The 17,229-nt window shown below is 42.3% G+C and overlaps 1 protein-coding gene across 1 annotated transcript; it reads right to left on the bottom strand.

The window, feature by feature from the left end:
* Positions 1-1,147: 1,147 nt before the first annotated feature.
* dlc (deltaC) lies at positions 1,148-16,778 on the bottom strand. The gene is made up of 10 exons (XM_059332056.1): positions 16,440-16,778; positions 15,764-16,006; positions 15,486-15,546; positions 14,584-14,841; positions 13,272-13,463; positions 11,079-11,248; positions 10,706-10,922; positions 4,196-4,931; positions 3,874-3,988; positions 1,148-3,342 (listed from the first exon to the last, which is right to left on the bottom strand). Exons 1-10 carry the CDS (start codon positions 16,488-16,490, stop codon positions 3,337-3,339), a joined length of 2,049 nt encoding a protein of 682 aa, XP_059188039.1. The 5' UTR covers positions 16,491-16,778; the 3' UTR covers positions 1,148-3,336.
* Between the last annotated feature and the right edge of the window lie 451 nt (positions 16,779-17,229).

Here is a 17,229-nt window from a genome sequence, read left to right on the forward strand (position 1 = left end):
AAACAATGTACTGCCATATTAAAGTAAAAAAAAAGTTATTCTACAGTTTTATACATATGTTTTATTACATATATGTACTGTATATTATTTGTATTTTAAAGATATTATCCGTAAAATAACTTACGGTTTTTGATGGTTAGTGACTGGAAACTTTTTCTGACCGACTTTTTACCGCTTTTGTACAATTTTTAATTTTTTTGAGCCAATCAAATATATAAAAATAAACATGTTAGTGCAGTTTTGAATAAGAGATTTGAATTTTTTTTGCCTGAGCAAGAACGTGATGATCCACTCTGATGATAATCAGCCTCCATGTTGAGTGTTTCTATCTGATAACTGCAGCTCACAGTGGATTATCATGAATATTCTGTATCAGGATCACAGAGAGGACCGCAGGATTTTATCTCACACACACATACACTCATACACACACACACACACACGCCGCACACACACACACACACACACACAGCCATGACCAAAGAGCTTAACAGCAGGTGCAGCTCTCTCTCTCCGTCTGGATTTCTGCCAGCATGTGTACGACTCTGAAGCCTTTTCCATCGTTTTTCTTCACACTTTCACACGTTATTAACATTTATTTAACCCTCTGAACCCCAGTGGGCCGTTTCACTCAGAAAGGTCAAACTCAACAATAATGCCTGTTTTTAACAGTTTCCTTCTACAGTAAACACTGTATGGTGTTTTTTTTTAAAGAAAACTTAAGAAGAAAACTATGGAGAAGTGAAATCCTATATTTAGTCATACTGCAAAGAAGAACTTGGTGCATAATGAAAGGCTCCCTGAAACCCTTTTATGACTTTATGTGAAAGCGGAAGTTTTCTGCTTTATTAGAAGCTTTGTAGCAGATTTCTGCAGGATGTGACCAACTCTTAACCCATCAAAGAAACCTGGAACTTGTATTTTTTTAGCCCAAATTTTGCTTCAAGGACTATAAAATACAGATTTTTCATGTGTCCTGAAAATAAAAGCAGTCTGGTGCTTGTCCCCTCATTCATCACTTTCTAATTTAAATTATTTTTATCCTTCACATACATGGTGTGTCATTGGTGGACAAAATAAATTAGAAGAAACATGAAACAAAAACACAATATTGAATAATTTTTCTAATTTATTTATGAAAAAATATATTTCTTGATTCTGACTGGGACAATAGGCACATGGACATAGACATATATACAATTCTCTTTCATAAATACACATTTTTTTACAAAAGGCAAAAAATTAAATAGGACAGCTATCTTCTGGAGGATATGTACACATTGCATTCTTTCTTAAATTAACGAAGATAGCATGACGAAGACACGACTACACAGTAACAACACGCATTTTTGGTATCAAATGGAAAAGTAAAAAAAAAGAAGAAGACATTATTTAAAAAAAACTCTCTTTGGAGTCCTTCACTGTAGTTATTTCTGCTCTGGCTGTTTAGGATGCTGCAGCAGGTTGTTGTTATTGTTGTTGACTCACTGTGACAGTGTTGGTGGATAAAGGCAGCAGAGAGAGAGAAGGCAGCAAGGTCTCCTGTTGTTGTTTCATTCATAGAAAAATACACTTTGAAGACAACATCAGTACAACGGTGGAAGAATGTTTCACAGGAAGACAAACGGATAAAAATCTGATTTGTTTGATGAATCCAGTTCGGCTGAACCTTCATCCAGCCTGTTAAACCTGTCACAGGTATTCTCAAGTGACTGGGGATTTCCACCGGACGCGTTACAGCAGCAGCACGTCTCCACAGCGTTTTTGCTGCGTCTGTCAATTCACACCGGGTGCGTTACAGCAGCAGCACGTCAGCTTAGCGAGCTGGCCGTATACACGCGAGATAACGAGATCACGCGATAATCCTGACCATACGGGAGACCGCAAGATCCCGTGATAAACTTTAAACTCTATTTATACAGTCTATGGATAAACTGTGTGTATAAAATAAACAACAACAACAAAAACCAACTTACTTTGCTTCTCTTAGGTGAAAGATATGTTGATGTGACCAGCTATCCTTATAAAAACAATATGTTATGTCATAAATTATTTTATGATGTTCCACTTCAACAATCAGTCTCTTGTCGTCCGTGTCGCCGATCCTCTGAGACCCTTTGATTGATTGATTGCTGATCTGGTGCCCCGGTCATAACATAATGTTGATGTGAAGTAGTTTTAGGCTGCATGAACTGCGTATTGTGTTTTATTTTGAAAGGGGCGGAAGTGTTTTACGCTGATTCTGAGTCGGACTTCCTGTCTGGTGCGATCTGCTCTGTTGAGATTCACGCGATTTGGCAGCGTCTCGCGGAGAAATAGAAGTCCTACCTAATGCTCGCGTAGAGACGCTGACGCGACGCTGCAGTAACGTTACGCTACGCGCCCGGTGGAAATGCTCTCATTGATTAGAGTGTTACCTATTTGCAACGTCATACGCGACGCTGACGTGACGCTGCAGTAACGCGCCCGGTGGAAATCAGGCTTGATGAGGTGACAAACAGCTGGTTGTTGATCGTCATACAAACTCTCCCTGATTCACCCAAAACAACACAAGATTAGACTCGGGGACTGGGACGAATGGTTTAAAACAGCAGCAGAGCTCCAGTGGACTTGAATGGGTTTTCTGAGCTTGTAAAAACAGGACTTGAACATAAAATCCATTCTGCTCATTCTGAGTCCTGGATTAATGTCAGTTAATTAAAGAAGAGGCACTTCAGAGTTGGCAGGATTGTGTGTGTGATTGTTCTTCTAACAGGCCACGACGTGAAGCTTCACTTCCAAAAAAAGGACAAAAAAAATCTAAAGGACGGAGTCACAAACTGTCCGGTTCAGAAAGAAGAAAGTTCATGTAGTTTGACCTTAAAACTGAATCGTTCCAGTCGCAGGTCCTCTGACGTTCGATTGACACATTGTGAGATTGTCCAGGGAAGAGCTAAGGCACCGGCCGGGCTCTCCGATTGGTGGACGGTGCCATTTCGTTACGTCCTCTCATTCACGTTTGATCCAAAGAAAAACTCAGATATACAGACAGAAATATTATATTAAGATTTAAAAAGTATAAAAAAAGATAAATAGTGCAAATGATGCCGGACATTCACTCTTTCCTCTTTTCTTTCCTCCACTCTTCTTCTTTCTTTTCAGAATCATTGTCAATATCGAAGCAAAAAAGAATTAAAAAAAAAACCAAGTAATTTTCTTTTTGTTTCTTTCCGTTGAGCAGCAGTAATAAATATTAAATAAGATAATGTGTGTAGAATAGATCCTCTGGGTCCCCGACAGGAAGAGTTTCAGGCCTTCAGCATAAAAATTCCTCGCTGACGGTCTGAGAACTGGAGGTTATACCTGAGGACAAGAGAGAGGAACATCGGTTAGTCATCGGTGTATGGGTTGACTTCTTCTGGGTCAAATCCAAAAAACATCATGAATGAGACACAAAAAAAGACTTTTTTACAAACAGTTGAAAATGTTAAACTGTCACTGCTGCCACATGAGTTTTGAAAAAGCTGCTGAATTATTTGATTAGAAACAAACATACTGAAATTTTTGTCATTCTCACTTATTTGCTACAAGTCATGTTCAAGATGTTATGCAGCATTTTTAACCAAAAACAGATTTTTCATTTGTATCCATCGCTTTCATTCACAGTTAAAGTTAAAGACATGTCTCCATTCTCAGTGTAAGCTGCGTTCCTGAACATTTGTGCAACATTGTGCAACAGTGCAGCTGTCTGCAGAGCTGCAGTCAATAATACAACTATTTCCGTTTTTTTCTAATGCCTACATTCTTATATCTGCAAATGAGTGTCCAGAAACATTTGTGAGTTTTGTGTGTGTGTGTGTGTGTGTGTGTGTGTGTGCGTATGGTGGTCCTCACCTCAGTGGCGAACACACACTGCTCCATTTGCTCCGGGATGATGAACACCGGGTGGTACAGACCGTCCTTCGCAAAACTGAGAGGAGGGACGATGATGGACGAGTCGCACTTCTTACTGTTAGAGAGGGAGAGAGGGTTGGTGCTGTGGCAACAACAAACAACTCACAGAAATACTTTGTGAAGGTGTGTGAACACCGGACTGATCAGATAAAAACATGCTGCGACTCGTCTTCACAGAACACATTTTAGAGCAGAGAAACACACACACACACACACACACACACACACACAGAAAGTGATCAAACCATCATCAGATCCTTACAGGTCAAACTTGTTCTTGGCCAGGTGCTGCTCATCTTTCGCCAGGTTACAGTCGGCCATTCTGTTTTTAAAAATGCCCATGCTGTCGCCGCCGTTCTCCACCAGCGCAGCGTCCTTGTTGGACACTTTGAGTTGTCCTCCCGGGATGAGGAAGGCCTCCTTCTCCCTCAGGCTGCCCAGCGGCGCTCCCGGTAAGCCACCGTTATAGGGTCCGCCCCCACCGATCACTGCATTGCGGTTGTTCACCGTCTCCAGGTCGTTCTTCACCGACGTACTAATGGCGAGCTGGCGGCCGCGTCGGAGCTGACGCAGGATGTGGATAGCGGCAAGGATCAGCAGACACAGGGTCACCAGGCCGAGGGTGACCGCGGCGATCAGGGCGGGAGACGCGTCTGGATTCCCAGGCGGCTTTGTAGACGGCTTGATGATGGAGTACTCGCAGCGTGCGCCCATGAAGCCCGGGGGACACTGGCACACGGGCCCAGTGAAGTGGGTGAAACACGTGCCACCGTTGTCGCAGGGGAACTGGTTGCAGGGGCTGGTGCGCACCGAACAGTCCTTGCTGCTGAAGCCCAGCGTGCATGTGCAGGTGAAGTCGTTGATGCCGTCGATGCAGGTGCCGGCGTTGCGGCAGGGGTTGCCGGCGCAGTCATCGATGTTGGTCTCACAGCGAGAGCCGGTGAAGCCGGGCCGACAGTGGCACATGACCCGGTTACCGAGGTCCAGACACTGAGCACCTGCAGAGACAGAGACAGAGACAGAGAGGTTTCAGTTAATAACACAAAGACAGAAGTTTAACACTGGGCTGCAGAGCTAAACATGAAAAATCAAAGATAATAATCTATGATCTGTCTGCTGCAAGACCGATGATCTGTTTAGGTGTTTTTGTGCTGCTTGTGACTGCAACACAAGCAAATGGAAAGGGGACGATATCAAACAATTAAATGATAAAAGGTAGCTGTAAAGTACTTCTTATTAAATAAATAAGGTCAGGGAAGGGGTATATAAAAAGTTTTGTTTTGCTTTTACCTTTGTTAACCAAAATGTTGTTATAAAGTGTGATTATTATGGTCTGTCTCACAGGCTGGGACACATCTATTGGAAATGAAGTGCTGTAAACATGGTGGTGACTACAGGGTGCAGCTGAAAGTATTTCTGAAATAATGATTTTAAAAACAAACAAACATGATTGTTAGTTGTAAAATTCTCTATGTGGGATATGTAGGTGGTTGTTTAAATGTTTAAGGGAGAATAATGTGAATACCTGCTAAAATTAAGCTGAATAAAACAAAACAAAACAAAACAAAAACAGGACCAAGAACGGAGCCCTGGGGGACACCAGATAAAGCCTGAAAAGACTAAATACTCGACCAGAGTCTAAAACATCTTAAAGATCTGTTAAAAAATAATTTATATTGCAATAAACTGCCTCATAAATCAGTCTGATGAACCAAACTGAAGCAGAACAAATTGTTTTACAAATACTCAGCAATGATGCACAACATAGTTGAGTTACTGTTCAGTGTTATTTTAAACTTCTTCACTTTCCAAAGACAAGAAGAAGAAAAAAAGTACTTTAACTGGACAGAGCGGAGGGTGGGGAAAGGGTTAAATGTGTTTATTACAACATTCCCTCACAACAGACCACCCTCATCAGGAGAGAAATGTGTGTGTGATTAGAAAACATCCGGAGGAAATGTTTTCCACCAACAGGGCCGTTTACTGTAAAACGCTGAACACATTTGTGAATTTGGAAAAGATCAAAAAGCCGTCCGTAAATTAAACTGACGACTTATTTATTGTGTTGATTATATTGTCAAAGTAATTAATGATCACTTGGTTTGGCAGTGAGGACCGGAGGACCCTCGTCCTGCAGCCAGTGAACCTCTGCAGATGTTTGAACGGGACCTGTGTGTTTGACTTGGAGCGACACACTTCAGCTGAAACTGCAGGCTGAATTCTTAAATCAGCTCCATATTTGGTTGTTTTCTCTGCAGCTGATGTGTTGCAACACTGCAGACGGAGTGCAGCTACAAGCACTCAGCAGCTCTGAGGGTCCTGTTTCTCTCCGTCAGGCTCACTGAGAGGCAGGAATGATTGCGGATTGAAGATAAGCAGGCGGCGGTTTCTACGCGTTAATGAGGACCTGAGGGAGGCCTGGAGGCTGAGCAGGATCCTTAGAGACGTTAATTGTAATAATAACTGATAAAGTTTTATTTTGCCGTCCCAGCTCTGCCTGTGGAGCCGTTTGATACTGATTATCTGTCTGCTCTTGTTAAAGACAGTTAGTCCGTCTGACGTGATAACAGGTGACCAAGGAAGTCTGAGGATCTTTCCATATACTCTCCGTTCTTTCTTATTGAACATTATTTCAAAACTCAGGATCAAAGAGCCGTAAAAACACCCCCGTTCTTAGAGTTTTACTCCAACTGTTTTTGTATTTTTTATCCTGTTCACTACAGATCTTTCACGTTTTACTGTTGGAACTTTTCCAAACTGTTTTCTCTTCCTTCCAGGCAGCGTTTCACAATGCTGTTATCTCAACTTGCAGGGACTTGAAATTTGTTGCCAACAGTTCATTCATCACAATAAATGCTACGCTGCTTAGTTTTTCCAGATTCTGATTGATTTGAAATTAGATCTGCACTGTGCATTCAAGAGCTGGCCATGAAACCCTTTTATACCTCTGAGTGCCCTGCTAGTTCAGTTTGTTGTCAGAAAACTAAACCCACAACGACAAGACAACACGGACGATTTGAAAAGGAAAATGTCAAGTTGATTTCTTGACACTCACCAGAAATAAACATGCCTGAGTGATTGACTGACACATTCTGCACAGACGTCACTCTGAAGTCAGCAGTGTTTCGACTGTGATGGATCGTCAGGGTTCAAGTCTCTGCACGGTGCAAACAAGGAGGAAAGGTAATGGAAGAAAGGGAACTAGTCCTAAATGAGCAGTATGTTTTGGAAAATGTTCAGTGGTGATGTAAAGAGAATGTTATTTGTTGCAAATGAGTTAAACACCAGTTCAGAGGGCAAAAACACATTTTGCGTGATCTTGTAAAACTCTGCTGGCACACAAGAGGAACACGCATTTCCAGAGAGAAATGAGCCGTGGAGGAGCGCGGCGCTGACGGCTCTATCAGGCTGAGAACCACTGGCAGAGCTGGCGTCCTGCCCGAGACAAGTGCGGCCAGGTAGAGAGACAGAGACACAGAGACACAGAGAGACAGACTGAGCGGTCTCAGAGTCTCCAGGGCTGCTGCTAAAAACAGACGGTTTACATCGGAAACAATGAGGGCCAACATGTTTGTGTTGTCAAGACAGAAGATAAGACCTGTTGAGAGGCTGCTACGTGACACTCGGGGAGTTTATCTGCCCTCTGACACACACACACACACACACACACACACACACAGGTATCTGATGTGAGGTCTTAAACCCAAACATCTTGAGTGAATATATCGCCTAGTGGATAATTGAAACAAGCACCAAAGCAGCTGAATCAGGCCTGAATTTATCTCAATTCAAGGCACAGTTATCTGGAGCAAGTGAATAATCTGTGCCCAGTTAGATTTATCCTCTCTGATCCTTCCTGCCAATGTGGCAATACAGAAATATTAAATAATGCACCGACAGAACTTCCTCCAGCATGTTTGTGTTTGTGTTCAGGATGCTTCAGACGCCTTTGCTCTAAAACATGCTCACAAATGAACAAAAACCTGCTAAAAACAACAGATTCCTCTATGTAATCTGTTGTTTTTATTATGCATAATTTATTGGTGGAAGCTGCTCTGCTCTGGAGATAACACACTACACTCTGACATGAAGGACGTTGACTCGAATCAGTTATCTAACATGGACCAACTCCAGCTCATTAGCCTGTTATTACCAGTGGCCTTTAAACCGAGCCAATCATTCTCCTTTTATACCATCACACAGACCACTACTGTTGTTTAAGGACAAACTGTTCAAATATGTGCAAGCTGCAGCAAGAAATCCACAGAAAGTTCAATGAAATAATCAGGATTGAATCTAAAGAGCAACTGTAACTTAAAGTAACAGTAGCTTGAGTTAAAATATGATTATTTCACAGACACCACTGACGGTTTATTTAATTAGTTGTGTTTATATTGTCACTGTAAGATGTTGGTATGTTAATGTTCCTGAAGTTTTAATCTTAGTTTGTATGAGCTTTGACGACGCTATTTAATGTCACCAGGAGATTTTCTATGCAGATGACAAACAACTGTTGATATATGTTCCAATGATAAACACTGGTCTTCTTAACAATTAGGGTCTCATGCACCAAAACTGCACTGTCAATTATGTTTTGAGGAAAACATTTTCTACCAGATTAACTTTGTTCATGTCATAAAAATGTCAGGAGTCCGCAGTGAATTGATGTCTTTAACAAACACAAGATGTGTTGCATAAAGTTGAAAGTGGACTTTGATCTGCAATTGTAACAATTACTTCCTAGGCAGCGCACACATGCACAAAATGAAGCTAATCTTTTACAAAACTTAACCAATTAGTTCTGTCTCCTGAACCTAACCAAACACTGGGTGTGTGATCAGTTTTTAGGTGACATGTCTGCATGAAGACTCCAGCTCGCTGAATCTGATCATTTAGGATAAAATAAGGCACTCATTGCTAACTTGAAAACCCAAACGAATACAGTCATCTGTGAGTTTGAGCCAATAGACAAACATTCTGGAGCACACAAAGAACTTATTGTTTATTCTAAGATGACTGTGGCACATTTGAAGCCCTCTATCATTTTAAAAACATTACAAAAGGGCCAAAAATGTCCGTTTTAGTCCAACAGGTAACTCAAGTTTAACTTCTAAGCAGATTAGTTCATCAATGAATCATTATAGCAGCTTGTTCTTGTAAACAGTTATTGATTGACACTGACTAATAAAGACGTTCAGCTGAGGTCACACTTCACACTGAGAGAAGCATAAAAACAGTACGGTACAAGGAACGCCAAGTATGTACGGTCACGATGGGGAACACACCAATGTGTTTGACAAAGTGTGAAAAAAAATGTCTATAAACAACAGCAACAGCAGGTGGATCCAGTTGGTGAGAGTGAAGATCTGCAAACAGATTAACTGCCAGAGAAATGAGGTGCAGCTTCAAACACCTTGAGAGACTGAAGTGCGGGCAGATCAACACCTCTCCTTATCTCCGTTCAAGATGATTAATAAGGATGTCAGTTCAACTTCAGCCTAACTGGATCAAAGATAAAATTATCAACAGATCAGAAGCTTATGGTGTGTCCTACCAGTAGCAGGACAATCCAGCAGCTTGGCAGGTTTTTGTGTTAAAGGTTAAGTTTTTAAAAAATGTTTAATATCAACAGAAGCATCTTGTTTCAATATGATCAGTTCCACCAGATTTAAGTATCTTGCAGCTTCTAAAAAGTAGAGAACATGTCAACTGCACAATGATTCACCTGCAGTTTGAAGTTGCAGAAATAAAAATTCAAACATCTCATTGTGTTGGATGGAACATCCGCTGAACAGCCGTCTTCCACCAAGCTGTGCAGCAGCCAGCCAAGATTCTTAACATGCATCAATATGTGAGAAACTGTTTACAGGAAGTGGCTGGATGTTGGCCGCCTGCAAGTCTGAACTTCTAGAAAGTCACCAACTATCACCGAGTCGTATCAGTCGTCTCCACATCTTGTTTTTTTTTTTTTTTTCAAAGTCTTGGCTGTTGTTTGGAGGCTTCTGTAAAATATGTAACCCAGCTGGCAAGTTCTGACAGGACTGACCCAAAAAAAGATCTGGGTGTTTTTCAAATCATGAGCTCTGAGCCTTTTTTTTTAACCAGTTTGCAGAAGCATATTAAAGAAATCCAACAAACCAAAAGCAAAAAACATCCTCACTGACAAAACAAATGCAAGAAAACATTTCCCTTCAGCCTGCAGGAGGACAACTCTGCACGAGACAACATCTGCAGCCTGCAGACCAGCAGATTTTATAAACTGTATAAAATGAATCAACTAACAGTTGCCCACATGTTCTCTGCTATAGCTAATGAAGTTTCTTTTAGTGCTCACTTATATGTCATGGTTAATTTTGTAATAAAGGTTGAAGCCAGTGATCCTGGCAAGAGAGGTTGACTCAACTAAGGTTGAATACAAACAAAATGCTGCAGCAGATATTTTAACCAGACAACAAAACTTGAATCTAAATAGAACTTATTCCACTCTGAAACTAAGTGTGTAAGTGGAAACTATTTTGCACAATATTGTTATGGCACCAACCAAATTGCTTCTACTGTTGGTATGGACAAATCTAATACCAAATTTCAGAACCTAAAGAGTAAATATCCTCAGCATCAGTGAGCCAATGAGCAGTTTGACTGTACTAAGGTCTATCACCACGTGCAACGCTGTAATTTCTTTTTGTTAAATTTGTTTTCATAAAAATTGTAAAAGTGTAATTTAGGAACAGGTACTTAAGTTAAGTTATTGCTATTAAAAAGCTGGTCGTACCGTTGCTGCAGGGGTTGCTGCTGCACCTGTCGATCCTCTTCTCACAGTTGGAGCCGGTGAAGCTGGGTGGGCAGAGGCAGCTGTACCCACCACCGACATTCTCCACGCAGGTCCCTTTATTAAAACACGGCTCGTCTGCACACTTCATGGCGCTGATCTCGCAGTTCTTCCCGTAGAAACCCTGAGGACACTCACACGAATAATTGTTCTCCAGATCCTGCAGGAGAGAAGACAGCGTGATTCCTCTGCTCGTGTGCTTTTATTTGGTTTCAAAATGTTTCTGTCATGTTAGATGGAATGGAAAGATAGATGGAAATACAGTTATTGATGATGACTGTTGATCTCATTGTGATAAGCTTCGTTGTGGACTTACTTTGCAGCTGCCGCCGTTCTTGCACGGGTTGCTGTCGCACTCGTTGGTCTCGATCTCACAGTTCTTGCCGGTGAAGCCAGGCCGGCAGGTGCAGGTGTAGCTGCCCTGCCCGGTGTTGGTGCAGGAGGCTCCATTCTGACACGGCTTGTGGTTGGTGCAGTAGTTCAGGTCTGGAGTTTAGAAACAGGATGAGAGGAACAGAAAGGTTTGGTTAATGAACCACCTCAGAGCACAGAGTCACCTACAAGAGGAAACAAAACTTTTATTCCTCAAACATGAATCACAAATGGTTCAGTCTGTCTTTCAGTGGTTTCATGAAGACTTTGATTCCTTTTCTGGAGAAAGCTAAACTTGAAGATACAGTTGAACAAGGATTCCTGTATATGGTCTACTTTTACCCTTTAAAACTCTTTCACAATAAAGGAACAAACAGAGGGCAAACAGATCATGTTAATGTGAGAACATTTTTTCCTCGAGAATGATGAACAAATCAAATTGTAAACCAAAACTTTTGTAGCACTGATGAGAAAACTATAATATACACTGTATATATAATATTATATATAATATATGAGGGGCTTTGGTGCAGGTTTTCTAACCCATAAATTAAATTAAATTAAATTAATTATCGAGACTCAAATGTTTTCTGCGTGGACATATAACACTTTTCACCTATACATTTAACTAACAGAGAGCCAGAAAACTACAAATTCTGCAAAATGTTCCCAAATCTTTGTCAACTGCACAAGAGTCACTTTGTTGATCTTTTTCTCTCTCTCTGCTGCTCTGAACATCATTATCATCACGTCTGCAGCCAGACTCCACATGACTAATGACAATCATGACATATCTTTGTGGAATAAAAATCTATGTATGACTGGGGATCAACTGTGATTTTATGAAGCTTTTTGGATTTAAAAGTTTTTGGCTTTACACCTTCAACAGGCAGAACAGCTGTTCTTTCACCTGGTGAACAGAGGTGATGTGTCTCTGAAGTGAAACAGAACAAAATGTGTTTTTGGCTTTTTCTTATTCGCCCATATGCAAACGATAAACCACTTTACATTAAAGTAACACAATGTGCTTATATAATCTATAAATGTGTATTTTATATGTTTAAACCATAATTTAATAATTTTAAACAAAGTTTTTACCTGTACAATTCTTTCTCTTGCCTCATTACTGCACTTTACGTTTACCTGTTTATCTTGCACTCACTGTTTTTCTCTATCAGATATAATCAAAGTTACATTAATCAATATATTAATAATCAAAATAATAATAATGATGATAATAAACCTGCAGTGCAGTAAAATAACAACAGCACAATGAGTGAACAAAGGTATGAACTAGTTCAGAGATTAAACAAAAACTATCATAACCCCAATGTTGTCTCATATTGAGAGTTTGCCCTAAATTTAGTCATTTTATACAATTATTATTCACATATTATTATTATTATTATTATTATTATTAATAATAATAAAACAGATAATGTTTCATTTCACTTAACTGCTTTTTGTAAAACATCTTGCAGAGATTTGAAACTTCTTCTGACATTTTGGTTAAATGTTTCATTATCATGGAGTTATAACAGTTACGTTTTTAAAAACAACAACAACAACAACAACAACAACAGAATTGATTAACCAATGTGTGAAAATGTTAACATGAGTCTTTATGACACACAGATAAACATCTATGAAGAAATGTTTTCAGCAGTGATGGAAAATCTATCTGCAGCACGCTTTTAGTCTCTGCAGGCTAATTTTCATAGAAGTGAACAGAAACTAAATCATATTTAGAAAACGGTTGAAAAAGAAGTACAAACATTTGAGGTGAGAACAAAGAATGTTTGTGTTAATCTGCAGAGTAGCTCTCTTTATTTATAGCTACTTTTATACTCAGTCAACTGTCTAATTAACATTTCAATGAATATTAACTAACATCATGTGCACTGTTGTTAGAACCTTCGCCAAAACCTGTTTATGAGAACGTCTGGAGTCTGATATAAGAGTTTCTATTTAAAGCCTGTTAAAGTTATTAGTGGCTCAGCAGGAATGTTTCATCTGAATCTGTGTGTTTTAAACTTCCCACAACGCTTCTTTTTTTTTTTTAACCTAAACTGGTCGTGAACTAATAAAAGCACGTGTGTTTGTGGGTTGAGCTGGCTGTTCTGGAGGGGGGACCCACCTTGGTCACAGTACAGGCCTCCCCAGCCCTCCTTGCAGTTGCACTGCCAGGGCTGCTGGCAGGTCCCGTGCAGGCAGCCGGGGTGCCGGGCGCACTCGTCGCAGAGCTCGCCCTGCCAGCCCTGCCGGCACACACACTCCCCGGGAGACTCGCAGAAGCCATGCTCCTCGCTGCACCCCGCTGCACAGATGGCTGATGGGAGGAGGAGGAGGAGAGGAAGGAGAGTGAGGAGAGGAGTCAGAGGAGGAGAGAAAGGGAGAAAGAAGGAGAGAATATTACTGTGAGTGCACGTCAGCGTGTGTGTCTCCTGTTCTTCCTTCAATCACAAAACAACCCCCCCCCTCCCCTCTCAGGGCCTCTCTCTCTCTCTCTCTCACACACACACACACACACACACACACAAACACACTCCCCTACAAGTGCTTGTTAAGTACTGAGTGAAGCAGCTGGCCCACATGACAAAAGCAACACATGCCGTCTCTTTTCACGCACGGCAGCGCACATTAAGCTCCAGCGCGTGTCCCTGTTAAAACGGGCGGCCCGGGGGCCGACTGTTGAGCTAAAAACAAAAGGAGCAGACCTCAGAGCCAACACACAAACACACACACACACACACACACACACACACACACACACACACTGGACACAACAGAAGCTCTAAGATCTTTTTTTTGTCCTCCTCAGCATCAAGGACCAGCGATGGCGTTGACAACTGCTTGACTTAACAATTTCAAGGCCGCTGGACAAAAAAATGAAGCGCCAAGGGTCCTATTCTTTACCCCCCCCCCCCCCCTCCTCCTCCTCCTCCTCCTCCTCCTCCCTCCCAGTCTGAAGAAACGTTACAATAAAAAAAGGGAGGGAGACGAGAGGAGGAGGAGTTACACTACTGTTAAAGGAAAAAAAAAACATTTTACAGCCAATTTTAGTGCTTCATTAAAGCAAAACTGAGCTCACAACTTTTCATTTATTTGTCAAATTTCCAACAAACTTCACTGAGAGAAAACAATAAAAACCCATCTCAAGACTTTAAGTTTTAACTGCACAGAATTGACGACCCTACAGGAATATAACATGACTACTAATAGTAAAGAGATCGTATAGCGGAAAATACCTTTCTGGTTCATACAGTAATTTAAAGTTTACTATAAGGAGACGTAGACATATTTAACCCCTAATGTGACTCTAGAACAACATGATGTCTTAAAGGAGCATTCTGGGGGATTTGGCACATTTTACCCAGAGATTAATTTCATGATTTCAGAGTGAGAAGTTGAATTGAACAGTTAATAATCAGTCTAGCATGCAGACTTACGTTTAGAGCAGTACTCGCCGCTCCAGCCCTCCAGGCAGCGGCGGTTCCCGTCATTGTCGCAGGTGTAATGTCCAAAGGTGTCGTTGCGGGGCCGGCAGTAGGCAGAGCACGCCTCGCCATGGTAGAACTCATTGCACACCACGTGGTAGGAGTAGCGCAGCTCGCTCTGGTTGCCAAAGTGCACGTCCTGCGACCACTCCTCGCCCACCGTCAGCCTGCGCCGCGTTGCCAGCCGGCTGATGAGGTTGTTCTGGTTCTCTGGAGGAACGAGGGAAGAGACAGAGAAATGTTAATCTCGTACAACTTTATCTCTCCACCACGCGAGTCGTGTTTTCCTTTCGCTTTTTGTTTGGCTGTTTGTCAGTTTGTCAGCAGGATTACTGGAACACTACTGTCCTGATTGTCATGAAACTTGGAGGCAGGGTGTGCCATCAGCTGAGGAAGAGCTCATTACATTTTGGAGCGGATCCAAACCAATCCACAGGGCAGATACACTAATTATTTATCATTATTGTTACCAGAAAGGGCACGGCTTTGGCAGAGGTCTGAGCTTTCTGGGTGACATTTTTGAAAATAAATTAGTTTGTTAACATCCTGTAAATGTGTAATTCTTGTCTTTTTGACTTTCCAGAGGCCTGATGGCACTTTGTTCTGGTGTTCCATCTATATAAAAGTCAGTTTATATTGACTTCACAGCAGGGACTTAAAATCTGTGATAACCAGTCGACAATATTTGCAGATTTTTAACATCTTCTGTGTTTAAAAAAAATCACATATAAACAGACAACACAGCATTTATGACATGAACTCTTGTCTGTGTGTGTATGTGTGTCTTGGTGGGAGACAGCGTTGCTGTCGCCGCCTGGCGGTGCAGTAGCAACACTGCAGCCGCATCACTTTACCTGTAGACTCGCGTCCTGCAGGCTCCGCGTTCCAGGCCTCAATGATCAGAGAGAAGGTCCCCTAAAAGGAGTTAGACAGGATCTGTTAACGGCCTGAAGCCGTTTGTAACCAGTAAGAGCACGTTTAGTCCTGCAGGAAAGTTCACGTTTGTTTCAGTGTCTAGAACACTGCTGAATATATAAGAAATGTTTTATAGAGAGAAACATGAAACGCTGGAGGACTGAATGTGTTAAAACCCGGACTTTTGAAGACAAACCGTGTGATTTTCGTCACCTACCGGCCACTTGAAGTGAAAAGGCACCCTTATGGGCGCGCTCTCGGAGATGGAGTTGGAGTCGGCGCCGAAGATCTCCGTGAGCGCGGTACCGTACGTGCACGGCGGCTCAGGGTTGATGACGTCCTGTGAGTGCTTGAGGCACACGCGGAAAAATATCTGGCAGTCCCGGGACTGGTAGCGGCACACACCGCGGGAGGAGGTGAAGGAGTCGATCTTCAGCTCGAAGACCCCGGAGGAGAGGGCCTGAGGGAGGGAGGGGGGCAGAGAGGGCTCATGGTCAAATAAAAAGTCAAACGATACAAGAAAATAATGTAAATTCAGGCAAATGCACAAAAACAACATAAACATGCAGAAACAGTCCGGTCGCTGCTGCAGACGGTGCAAAACGTTACAAATGAAACCTCCGGTGTTCTGCTCTTATTTCTGCAGACATGGAGGATATTTATGACTTCAGACTCTCTGAACTGCGTCATTCACCAGTTAGAGATCCATAAATATGTGGAATTAAATTAAATTAATATAGGTCCCGCAGAAAAATTGTAAAGGAGCTCTGCGCGCTGTGCGTAAAAGCGCACGTCTCCAAACCTCCCCGCGTCCCCACAAACCAGCAGAGGAAAAACCAACCACCGCAGCTCTGCAGCAGAAAGCCGAACCTGAGTCTGTCAGAGCTACTCACCGTCTGCACTGAGACAAACAGCAGGAGACACGATAGTAAGAGACGTGCCATGGCGGGTTGGCGCGGAGCGTCCAGGGCTCGGAGCTCTGGAGGTCCACGGCAGGTAAACAAGTGCGTAAAATCCAAAGGAAACGGAGAGTCTTGGCTGGAGAAATGAGTCAAAACGCTCCAGGAGGAAATAAAATTCAGGTTTAAAGTCGGAGAGGTCAGTGTGTGTGTGTGTGTGCGTGTGTGTGTGTGTGTGTGCGTGTGTGTGTGTGTGTGTGAGTATGTGAATGTGTTTGTAATGTATGTTTGTGTGTCAGCGGGCTGAATGGAGAAAAAAGAAACGGGGGTAAAGATCCGCTTGGCTGCTGAACTCTGGACTGTAACAGCTGCGGTTACACCTCCGCTTTATACTGAGGAGGAGCAGGGGGGGGAGGAGGAGGAGGGGGGAAAGGGAGGAGAGGGGGAGGAGGGGGGAGAGAGAGGGGAGGGGAGGAGGAGGGGGCCACTACAAAAAATATCCACCTGAAGAACAAGTCCTCCTCCTCCGCTGCTGAGAAACATAGCCTATTCAAACTGAAACTTCTCCGTCAAACGAGTAAAACTTCCTGTCCAACGAGAGTGACGTCACCCCGCGGGGAGCAGTTATACACCTGAAGTTTTATTAGAAATCAGGTGCAGCAGATTCCCATCAGCACTGACAGCGCGCCAGAGCTTTATTCTTTTATTTCACGTGTAGTTGTTTGTTCGACTTGCACAGACATGAACTGTGACAGTTTCACCTGCAGCTGAACAACACGCGGTG

The sequence above is a fragment of the Centropristis striata genome, chromosome 4, assembly GCF_030273125.1.
Source record: "Centropristis striata isolate RG_2023a ecotype Rhode Island chromosome 4, C.striata_1.0, whole genome shotgun sequence".
Lineage (NCBI taxonomy): Eukaryota > Metazoa > Chordata > Actinopteri > Perciformes > Serranidae > Centropristis > Centropristis striata.

Coding starts and splice junctions, on each gene's coding strand:
- dlc (XM_059332056.1), bottom strand. CDS start 16,490: ATGGCACGTCTCTTACTATCGTGTCTCCTGCTGTTTGTCTCAGTGCAG. Junction 10,923..11,078: donor AGAACGGCGGCAGCTGCAAA/GTAAGTCCACAA, acceptor TCTCTCCTGCAG/GATCTGGAGAACAATTATTC. Junction 4,932..10,705: donor CAGCAACCCCTGCAGCAACG/GTACGACCAGCT, acceptor CTGTCTCTGCAG/GTGCTCAGTGTCTGGACCTC.